The sequence below is a fragment of the Salvia splendens genome, chromosome 2 (assembly GCF_004379255.2).
Source record: "Salvia splendens isolate huo1 chromosome 2, SspV2, whole genome shotgun sequence".
Lineage (NCBI taxonomy): Eukaryota > Viridiplantae > Streptophyta > Magnoliopsida > Lamiales > Lamiaceae > Salvia > Salvia splendens.
The window spans coordinates 37193397-37205599 of record NC_056033.1 but is presented as its reverse complement, the minus strand read 5'-3'; the positions used below and the strand labels follow the sequence as shown (position 1 = coordinate 37205599).

Sequence of the window (12203 nt, the reverse complement as noted above, 5' to 3'; positions counted from 1 at the left end):
GTCAAGATTATTACCACTTTCATCGCTTAGGATCGATGCCTAGACCGCTAACGAGCACGCGTCGTCGACACTGCTCTCATGCTTCTTCGCATCCCTCAAACATCTCCTGGTTACACAGAGCTTTTCCACCAGTCGTGTAATTTCCTATGGTTTTCGTCACGAAACCTCGACCTTCTCCGCATGAATCTCAGCTACTTTTGTTGCATCGTCAGCATGGCTCTGTGCCTGGTTCTTTGCAGCAGATGTCATTGACAGTTCTTGCTTCAACTTCTGAAGCTCCTGAGTTGCAGACAGCAGTGCAGCGTCAATTGTTACGAATCTTGATGAACCCCCTCCCCTCCTTAGTATTCTGCGATGCTATTTTCAGCATCTCCTCTGCTCCTCCGTCAGAAACTCTTCATGACTGGAAACTCCATTTCCATATCAATCTGTCGGCGCTTTCACGCAGATAAAAAAGGGGGGGGATCGCCTAAAACGGCATCATCACCACTCGGATTTCTCGATACAAGTATTCTCGAAGCAAGCTCCTTCTCAGCCTCCAAGAATGATAGTTTGTGGAACCAAGAATGATAATTTGTAGAAGCAAGAATGATAGTTTGATCCGCCAATTTGCTTCTATCTTCTTGTTTCAGAGTCCGCAATACCATCTTCTCTGACCTCAGATTCACCCCTGAAACTGATTTCCTCTTCCTCCAGTTTCCGAACCTTAACCAGCAACAAGTCCTTCTCCTTCCGAAGCTTGATCAAGTTTCAATCCCCTTTTTCAAGCTTCTTCATCATTGAATCCACTTGGTGAAGAGAGCCTGCTGCCTTACTGGGAACCGGCACATCATCATCATCCATCGGTGCTTCGCGGCGAGGTCCACGGAAACCTCCGCCTCCACCTCCACCGCGATGTGCCTTCTCATCCAGAACAGGTGCCTTCCCTTTGCTCTCGGGATTGGGCTTCTCCAAGACCGCTGCGCATCCCTTCTCGAACTGAGCTCCGACTTTTTCCAACGATTCTCCTCTTTCCCACAGACGGCGCCACTTGTTGGAAATTAGACCGGAGCAAAAACGAAATGGAACAACAAGAACACGAGGATATACGTGGTTCGGCGTAAGCCTACGTCCACGGGAGAATCACGGATCGATTTACTTCAATCACGATCAAGAACTACAATCATACAACAAGATCACACACTCAAGAACAAGCTACTCTCTCTTCGCATATGAACTCACATCACATCGAAGACTATACAAGCTAATTACTCACAAAGATAGTGTGTATCTCTCACTCTAGCTATTGATTGTTGTTATGATCTCTCAGCTGATTTCTCTCTCTCGTTTCTTCTCAAATGAACTCCTTGGATTGCAGCAATATTTATAGGGATTGTATCATGCAGTTGAAACTGCCATGAATGTGTAATAGCTTTAATAGCCGTTGCATAACAGAGTTTTGAACTCAAACTTCTTGATCATGTGTCGCACACTCCACGCTCGGTTCCGATGCACCCTCACTCGTTGTTATCATCACAAAACTCCTAACATCATGAAGCCAGCGGTCTGCCGGGTTTGTACACTACCAATCTGAGCATATTACAATTAGTCCCCAACAAGTTTGGTTTGGTGTTCTGCCTGAATTTTATGCCTTTGTCTTTATTTGAGTTTCTTGAAAATACACCCCACCCCACCCCGTAAAGCCATTACCATTTAAAATATGCCAATCAAATTTTAAATATACCACGGTGGCACGGTCGCATATGGAATGAATTTCTATTTATAATCACATGTAGTATGAAATATTATTCTATTATGTTCCACACTAGTGGACGAACCCTACATTCCACTATAAAGTACATGCACTTATCATTAACTTTTCAACTTATCATTCATTACCTTTCTTAAAGTTTATGCTGAACCACTCATAAATAAAAGTGAAATAAAATAAAAAAATAATATATACTCCATCTGTCCCTTAAATTTTGTAACACTTTGACTAGACACGAATTTTAATAAATGTAATAGAAATTCAGTTGAAAAAGTTAGTGGATAGTTGATCCTACTTTTATATACTCTCTCCGTCCAATAAGAATACGCACTCTTTCATTTTTAAACTGTACCACAAGAATATGCATTTTCTAATTTTGGAAAGTGTTTTCTCTCTAATAAGGTGAGACACATTCTCCACTAACAATACTTTAATTACTTTTTCTCTCCACCTCTCTCTTACTTCATCAATTTTATATTAAAACTCGTGCCGAACACAAAGTGCATATTCTTCGGGGACGGAGGAAGTGTTAGTTTTTAAAAAAAATGTGAATATGGGGTCCACTGCCAAAAATTGTAAAAAATGAAATATGACAAATTTTGTAGGACGAACAGAAATGGTAATATGTGACAAAATTTAAGGGATGGAGGGAGTAGTAAATTTAAGCTTAGCTAAAAAATGAAGTTCACTCTACGACTCAATCCTTCCTATTGACCAAGTAGGGAAAGACGTGTGGAGGGCTTACTCACGTCCTTTCCCTTGGTAGAGCGATGCTCGTCATGCCTATCACTAGCAACACATCCCTCTGCCATCGCGTCAAGCCACGACGTGCATCCTACCCCGTTGATCATAATGATGTTCTAAATATAGCACTCCCTTCATCCTCAAAGGAAATTATATACTTCTTCCGTCCTACAAGAATATGCACTTTTGGTTGGACATGAAGTTTAATGCATAATTGATAAAATAAGATAGAAGTAAAAAAATAATTAATGTATTAATAGTGGAGAATGAGTATGTTAAGGACCTAGATCCCTAACGATCCGATAAAACGGACAATAACGAGATAAAGATAATCCGGCGCCCGTGAGGGTCAGCGGAGATAAAGATCTGGGCGGCTGTGCGCGGGTTCCAACCCGTCGGGCAACGGCTACAGATCAGATATACGTTCCGGCTGTGCGCGGAGACCTTCCGTCGGGCAGCAGGTAGCGTAAGGAATTAGAGATTCAAAGAATCACAAGTGGACTTGGCCAAAATAATATTGTATTTCATTGAATGATTAAAAAGATAACAGTCTATCCTATTTATAATGCTACTGACTTAATGAACAAGAAAACAAAGATATAGAAAGAGATATGCTAAATCCCTATAATATCTAAACTAAATAATAATAATAATAACTAAAGTAAATAATAATAATATAGGTTCGTATCAACTCCCCCACGGTTAAAATTCACCTTGTCCTCAAGGTGGGAACCACGAAGCAAAAAGGAGAGATGAAAGCAAAAGCTTCGGCGAGGCAACTCCTCCTGGATCAAACACGCACCGAACAGATGAGTCTTCACTTCCATAAAAAATCAACAAAGGAGACCCAACTTTGTCGGAAAAATTCCTTGCCAAATCGAAAAGCTTGTCCACGTTTCCCAGAATGCCCAAGCATGGCATGTCCTTACTCGGAGGGATCAACCTTGCATCTTTGTCGAGCGATGTTGATCGATGATTCATACTTGGAACATCACCGACATTCAAATCCACATTGACACAAGCAATTACGGGCAAATCGGTGTAAGCACCATCTCCTTTCTTGCCCCAACAATTTCCAATAACATTTTGGGATGACACTTGAACAACATTGAGTGAGGCGATTATCTTCTCCACTTCACCAATAGAACCTTCCTCCTCTTTATCTTCTAGCAATGTCTCCTCCCTTTCACCAATCTTCTCATCAGATACCCCAACGAGCACTTGCGGTGGCTCATTGTCGTTCTTGACAATCCCTTTGTTCTTGAGGAACTCTCCAGGGGACTCGTTGTTTGGAACATCAAGATGAGCGTCGGTAATGCCATTGGGAACATCATCATCGAATACTATCGTGGGAGTATTATCAGTTTTCTCTTCGGCTAAATTCTCATCTTGAATGTTCTCCTCAAACTCATCCCCATCATCCGCATAACAGAGAATGCGTTGTTTACACACATGTCTCATCACCCATTTCTCGGGACAGTGCCAGCAGAGACCCAACCTGGACCGTTCTGACTTCTCCGCCTGGGAGACCCGTATTAGAGGCAGGCGTGGCTGCTCCGGAGTTTGACTGGTCACACGTGCGGTCTGACTGTACAGGTCTCGCATTGGCTTTTCGGTGGAGTAGCGGGGCTGGTGGGAGGCGGGCTGGACTCGCGCTCTCACCTCCTCCCGAGGGCGAGGTCGGTCCCAGCACGTCTCCGAGCGTCGGGGCCGGTCAACGGTCGGGTAGCCGCGGTCCTGCTGTTGCGCCGGTGGGTCCCAACAGGTAGGTCGGCGCTTGGGCGGTGATGGCGAGTACATATCTAGCTCGTAGGATGAAGAATGTTGATATGCAGTGGTCCGACGGGTCCATGGTGGGTCCCAGCAAGTGGGCTGTCGGGTGTGGCAAGGGTGAAACGGCTGCACGAGTTGAGGGAAATTGTATTTACGATGGCAATAGCTGGCGTAGTCGTATGACATGTCGACGGACTGAATCGTGGTTGTGGTAGAAATGGTGGTGATTTATTTGGGGATATGGATGAACGCAGACGGAGGATGCTGAGCTCTGGATGAAAGCACCAGTTGTTAAGGACCTAGATCCCTAACGATCCGATAAAACGGACAATAACGAGATAAAGATAATCCGGCGCCCGTGAGGGTCAGCGGAGATAAAGATCTGGGCGGCTGTGCGCGGGTTCCAACCCGTCGGGCAACGGCTACAGATCAGATATACGTTCCGGCTGTGCGCGGAGACCTTCCGTCGGGCAGCAGGTAGCGTAAGGAATTAGAGATTCAAAGAATCACAAGTGGACTTGGCCAAAATAATATTGTATTTCATTGAATGATTAAAAAGATAACAGTCTATCCTATTTATAATGCTACTGACTTAATGAACAAGAAAACAAAGATATAGAAAGAGATATGCTAAATCCCTATAATATCTAAACTAAATAATAATAATAATAACTAAAGTAAATAATAATAATATAGGTTCGTATCAGAGTATCACCTCATTAGATAGAAAAAAATTTCCAAATTTAGAAATAGTATATTCTTATGGGACGGACTAAAGAGAAAATAGTGCATATTCTTAATAGACGGATATCGTACTCTAAGTATAACTCATGACATTCTTTTCCTGATGGCATTTTCTCATAGTTAGACATATGATATTTCCAAAATCATATCTAATGATCTTCTAAATCCATTAAAGTTAGGCAATATCAGTAGATGTAGACACTTAGTGCTATCTAGGGATGTTAATCGGGCCGGCTCATCGGGTTTCGGGCCAATCCTACTCGAGTTGCGGGTCAATCGGGTGCGGCTAATCGGGTTGAGATTTTTTCGGGTTATAAAAGTTCAACCCTAACCCTAAACGCTCGGGTTTCGGGCTAGCCCAGCGGGTTAATCGGGTTGCTACCTATAAAATTAACATGCGATCAATCCAATAAATAATGATGAAAATTAGTTATATTTATAAAATATAAATATTTAATTATGATAAATTTGAGATTTATACTTAAACTCAAACACAAACATAATCAAATACTAATATTTGAGATTTGTGTAAAATAAAACATAAATTTAAATATTTTAAAGCATGTTTTAAAACATGTTTTATAAATTTAAATATTTATTAATGAATTAGAAGTTTCTAATTTATTTATTTATTATTATATTAATAAAAATTTAATATATAATTTATATATTTAATATAAAATATAATGTTATTTTTTTTAGTTATCTATATTATAAAAATAATCAATGAAATTGTCCAATTAGGAGTCAAACAAATAGAACAATAGAAATTTTATCGGGTTTTCGGGCCAGCCCATCGGGTTTTCGGGTCTGACCCTAATGGGTTGCGGGTTAATCAGGTGCGGGCTAATCGGGTTGTAATTTTATCGGGCTAGAAATTTTCAACCCTAACCCTATAAATTTGACGGGCTATTCGGATCAGCCCACGGGTTACGGGCTGCATTGACATCCCTACTGCATATAAGATCTTTGGTAGGGACATTAAACTATACTATAAAGCAATCGCTACAAATATTCTGCAATTATAGTAAATATTCGTGTGAAATGAGAATTAGTATTTTTAATTTTTAAACTATGAAGATGTTTGGTGAATGAATTTTCTTTTTGCGTGAATGTAGCACTTAATTATATTAGGTTTCAATCAGTAAAATTTTATATTTATTCGTTTATTTTTATTTACAGTATGCATAATTGGTGTTTATGATTTACGAATATGTAATTCGGGTTTATGTATTTAAAATAGATGCATCTCTTTCAATTCCTAGGTTAATTTGAATTTCATTAAAAGTGAATTTTTTTTATTTATTCATTTTTCTCTTATTCATTCATCTCACATATATTTCCTCAATTACTATATTATATATGCTTGTTTATCTGTGATTCTCATTTTCATAAATATTTCAATTATCAGTAAATCATTTTCCTGTATACTACTATAATTTTATCTTCAACTTTTTGAATAGTGAAAATTATGAAAGCACTCTTCAAAAGTGATGCCAATCACCACTTATATCGGTGACCTCATATCTCATAATAGATGCTATTTTCCGAATATTTTGTTTTCACAATCATTTATCGTCATTAAAATAGCATTTCCCTTGTTTACAAATACGTGCATAATGTTGTGCCACACAAATTTTAATAAATGTTAGATAAGAAAGAGGATATTATTATATGTGGTGCTGTAAGATACTTCCTCCCTCCGGTCTTACTATGTTGAGTTATTTTTACTAATATGCTGATTAAGAAATTGTTATTAGATAAATTAAATGAAAATAAAATAATACTCTCTTTGTCCTATAAAAATATGTGCACTTTCTATTTTCGTCCGTTCCACAAAAATATATGCATTCCATTTTTGGAAAGTTATATCAATTAAATAATATAAGTCCCACTATCCAGGATCCACTACCTCTACTTTAACTATCATTCTCCCGATCTCTCTACAATTAAATAATGTAGTGTCACCAAAATAAACACGGTCTTATGAGGGAGTATATAGGAGACAAGAGAGGAGTAAAAATTCCATGATCCTTCCACACCATGGTGGCATAATGATTTGGTATGCCTCACCAATAACTCTTTGACAATTGGAATAAAAAGGGTCCTCATGCCACATCACTTTAACATAAATTAGGAAACTTATATAGGTAAATTTGGATACATCCATTTAATCATTTTATGGAAAGTTGAATAATATTTAATATAGAAATTATACTTATATGAAAAATGAGTTGACATTAATATACTAGTACAATTTATATATGTATATTAATCTCATAATATAATAGTACTAATATACAAGGCATCTCTTTCATAAAATAATAATATTTTCATATTATATTAATATTTCATTTTTTAATTTTTCTTTTCTTCTGTTAAAAGTTATTGATTTTTTTACATGCTAATAAATCTAATGAAAATTATAATAGTACTAATATACTACAAGACATCACTTTTATAAAATAATAATATTTTCAAATTATATTTATATTTCATTTATATTTTTTTGTGTTAAAAATTCCTGGTTTTTACATGCTAATAAATATAATGAAAATTATGGTAACAAAATATAACTTACAGTCATAATTTTTATTTATGTGAATTTTTTCTTATATATATATAAATACTAAAACAATTAAAAAAGATCTTATCCATAATAATATGATCTTTTCTTATATATATAAATACTAAAACAATTACTTTTATTATGATATCAATATGCATATATAAATTGTACTAGTATATTAACGTCAATTTATAGTTTATATGATATAATTTCTATATTTAATTTATTACACTTTCCATAAAATGATTAAATGGATGTCTCCAATTTAGATATAAGGTTGCCAAGTTTATGTCCAAGTGATGTGGCATGTGGACCCTTTTCATTTCCAATTGTCAAAGAGTTATTGGGGAGGCACACCAAATCATCATGCCACCATGATGTGGAAGGACCATGGAATTTTTACTCACAAGAGAGAGGGTAAAGTTGAATAGAGAATAAAATAAAGTAATTTAACGTAATGTTTTTTAAAGATGAAATGACTCAATTTAGTAATCTTACGAGGGAATAAAATAAAATATATGCATTCCATTTCTCTCTCTCGTATCTACTCATAAGACCGCATTTATTTGGCGACACTAACACCAAAAATATGACACTGCCTTAGACACTTAGGCCATCCACTACGCTGTCTCTATACCGTCCCTTAAGTACTATTTGACCACTATTTGAGGCACCACTGTACTTTATTCCTCCATCCCTTAACTAAGGGACGGAACCTGCAACGCTCCGTCCCTTAACCGTCCCGTAATTACTATTCATTCAATTTCATTTTTTATTTTTTTTTCCAACCCAATTCAATTAAAACAAACACACTTCATTAAAATTAAAATAACATTACAAGATAAAATAAAAATACAACTTAAAATTTAAAAAAAAAAACATAATTAAAATCTTAAAAAAATAAAAATTACATAATTTAAAATACAATTTTATATGGACATCCTTGAATGTTTTATGTTTCACTTTCGATGTGGGACAAAATCATTCTTGGATGTCTCTATAAAAGAGAAACAACCAAGAATGATTTTGTCCCACATCGAAAGTGAAACATAAAACATTCAAGGATGTCTCTATAAAAGAAGAACAACCAAGAATGATTTTATCCCACATCGAAAGTGAAACATAAAACATTCAAGGTTGTCTCTATAAAAGAGAAACAACCAAGAATGACATTGTCCCACATCGAAAGTGGAACATAAAACATTCAAGGTTGTCTCTATAAAAGAGAAGCAACCAATGTTGCAAATAGCGGGCTATCAATTTTAGCGGAGTCCTCCCGAAAAAGCTATAGCGGCTATAGTGCAGCTATAGCGGCAGCTATTGCTAATAGCGTTTTACAAAAAAAAAAGCAAAATTTTAGCCAAAACATGAGTAATTTCACACATTAGTTCACATACATTAGTTCAGAGCCATTAACTAATAAACTATGATAGCAGCCAATGCAAAATAAAAATTAAAAATAGTATAACAAGCCAACAATGCTCTGCTAGTTCACTCGTGTTGCCTTCAGTTCGTCTTCAGTTCTCTTCTCTCGTCCTCTTACTACAAATCATCATCACTCGAAGAATTAGAAGCAGATGGGGATGGTACAATGGTGTCGTTATCATCTTCATCTTCAGAGGAGGAAGTAGCAGATGCCTCTTCATCATCAAGAACAGGAAAGAATTTCTTTTTCTTCCTATTGTCTTGGCCTCTCTTCCTTTTGCGTTGATCTGGCATTCCTTGTGATGAGGATCCAGGTACAACATCTGTAAGATCGATTACTTGCTCTTGTTCTCCTTCTTCATTTGGTATAATGCCTGTGATCCATTCATTGCCATCATCGTCTTCGTCTTCTACAACAATTGGGTCTCTAGTATTGTTCTCTCTCTTTTGCCTCAGTTTGGAGTTGAATTTCACGAAGACAAGGTCCTTCATTCTGTCATGCAAGAGCTTATTGCGTTTCTTTGTGTGGACCTATAAAAAGTATAAATTAACTGATTAAGAAATAACAATGCAGGAAGAAACTATTTCTGTAAGTTTACCTATCAAGAACTATGCTTACCTGCTCAAATGCACTCCAATTTCTTTCACAGGCTGAGGAGCTGCATGTCAAACCAAGAATTTTTGCAGCCAATTTCCTTAGGTTAGGCGAAGTAGTTCCATGATTCATCCACCATTTAGCTACATTAGAAAACAACAAGACACATGAGAGGAAAATTTAGATACATTGGGACAATAAAAAACATGTTTAGAAAATTAGAAATGGAACTTTTCTAACCTGGGTCAAAACTTTTATTTTTATATTGCCTCTTGGCAATTTCCTTGCCAAATGAACCATCTCCATCCTGATACTTGAATTAGCTATTTAATTTACTTCAACTCTTCTACAGAATTCCAATTACTAGAGGCAGATAGAGATGCGAATGAAACTTGCCTTGGCTTTGGGACATTTGGGTGCCTGGCGCACTCTGAGATTGATGTTCGTCAGCCATTTGCTACCGCTGCCGTGATCGTCGGACGTTCGTCGAGGCACTGCAGTGTTCGCCGCCGTCGTCCTAGTGCAGGATCTAGCGTCGATGGCACGGGCCAAGCCGTTCGTAGCCAACCGGTCGCTGCCGCAGTCGCCGTCGTCGTAATCGTTGCCGCCGCCGCCGCCGTATACGATCAGTCGAAGAGATACGGGAGTAGGGAACCAAAAGAAATAGGGTTACATGCACGTAGTGGGCTACTTTTGGGCCAATTTTTTAATCCGGCTTGACGTTTGGCCTGTTGCAACAAAAAAAAGCATAGCGCAGCTATCGACACCGCTACGCTATCGTACATTAGCGGCGCTATAGCTCGCTTTAGCGATTTTAGCGCCCGTATATCCAATACAGAGGATATCTTCGCGGTGGCTTGCTTCAGCAGCTATAGCGGCGCTATATCGGCGCTATAGCCCGCTATTTGCAACATTGGAAGCAACCAAGAATGAGTTTCATAAATTCGCAAGCCCATCAAATATATGTGGGCTATTACGAATTTCTTGTATTTATTTATTTGTAAAAATTGTTTTTAAATATAAAAACAATTTTTATAAATAAAAAGTATTTTTTTTTAAAATTCGATTTTTTAAAAAAAATTGATTTATTGCGTCAGCACGTGACGACGCCGGGTCGCGCCACGTTGCCTAGGCGCGTGGCGAGACGGCCCGTCACTTGTCTCGGCAACACGGGACGCGGGACGGGGCGCGGGACGGGACGGGAAGGGACGGTGAGCTGCAACGCGACGGACCCGTCTCTCCGGGACGGGTCGCGGGACGCGGCGCGACGCTTAGTGGATGCTCTTAGCGTCAAAATCCTAGCTTCACTCTTGCTGCAAGTGAATAAATCTGTCCACAAATAATACATGTAAACAAATTGAGATATTGAAATTAAAAATAAAATGCAAAACATCAGCAAATTATGCAAATTCTTATAGGAACGAGAATATAAGTAATTAATAAGTATTAATGTACTGTATTATTTTACATTCTTTTTTTGTCCACTCAATTTTAAATCATATATACAACTCATTCTACTCAATTCTTTCTACTCCGAGAACTAGAATAAATACTGGAGATTTCATCTTTATATACCTTGATGCCTCATCAAGTCCAATCATATTTTGTGTCTTAACTGTTGTTGATCTGAGTTGGAAGAGTGCTTCAACTTGAAGAAAAAACTACTTTATTAATTATTTGATTCTCAAAAACACGATCATGTCTCAAGAATTTGTAAAAGGGAGTTTTGTCTTCTCAATATAAAAAATCAACTATACTTTCCTAAGGAACATTCTCGATAAGATATTGACTAACATATGCTAACGAGCACTACCAAATCATCGTCATCATCATCTCACCACTTTGTCTATAATGCCGTTTCACTTGGGATCATCGTGTTCTACTCCTGTCCCATTCTTTTTCATTTTTTTTATAATATGTAATTTTTTATTTAATTTTACTACAATTTAGTTATGGTATATAAATTTGGATTGACTCTTCAAAATTAGGATGTACTGTAGTTAATTTTGGAAAAGTTGCATAAAAATTGGGTATATTCTGAATTTTCACAAACTTTTAAGCTTTATTTTTGTGGCAATTTACCCTACTACTTGTAAGCATATTTAATAATGTATGGGCTATTATTTAAATATAATACTAATAATATCTTCATCCCATATATAAAAATAATATTGGTATAAAATTAAAAAAAAGAGATATAGAAAGAAAAAAAGTGGTAGAAGTATTTTTATTAGAACACTATTAAAATAGAGATTAATTTTGATGGATAGATCAAAACTGAAAAATATGACTACTTTCTATGAAAAAAAACCCTATTTCCGTCCCAATGTAGCTAAGTCGTATTCCTTTTTGAGTTGTCCCACTGTAACTGAGTCATTTGTTTTTTTGGTAAAAATTACTTTATTTTCTTTTCATCTTTCAACTTTTTTCCTTTCTACTTTATTCTTCTTTTACTTAATTTATTTAAAATAATATTTTAAAAATCTCGTGGTGGCGACAAGAAATGCATCTACTACGTAAGGTCGGAGGAAGTACTACTTTTACTTTATATAATGAAGAATAATCTTGTGAGCGGAGAATGACATAACGTACGATTGAAATAC

At 36.9% G+C, this 12203-nt stretch overlaps 1 protein-coding gene across 1 annotated transcript; it reads right to left on the bottom strand.

The window, feature by feature from the left end:
• Window positions 1–9122: 9122 nt before the first annotated feature.
• LOC121779450 lies at window positions 9123–10054 on the bottom strand. The gene is made up of 4 exons (XM_042176779.1): window positions 9965–10054; window positions 9841–9907; window positions 9625–9743; window positions 9123–9536 (listed from the first exon to the last, which is right to left on the bottom strand). The coding sequence occupies exons 1-4, from the start codon at window positions 10052–10054 to the stop codon at window positions 9123–9125; spliced, it is 690 nt and encodes a 229-aa protein (XP_042032713.1).
• Between the last annotated feature and the right edge of the window lie 2149 nt (window positions 10055–12203).

Bases quoted from the DNA above. Each gene is read 5' to 3' on its own strand.
- LOC121779450 (XM_042176779.1), bottom strand. From the start codon at position 10,054: ATGGCTGACGAACATCAATCTCAGAGTGCGCCAGGCACCCAAATGTCC. The intron at 9,908-9,964 runs GTAATTGGAATT...TTCAAGTATCAG, and splicing joins CGCATCTCTATCTGCCTCTA to GATGGAGATGGTTCATTTGG. The intron at 9,744-9,840 runs GTTAGAAAAGTT...TTTCTAATGTAG, and splicing joins AAATAAAAGTTTTGACCCAG to CTAAATGGTGGATGAATCAT.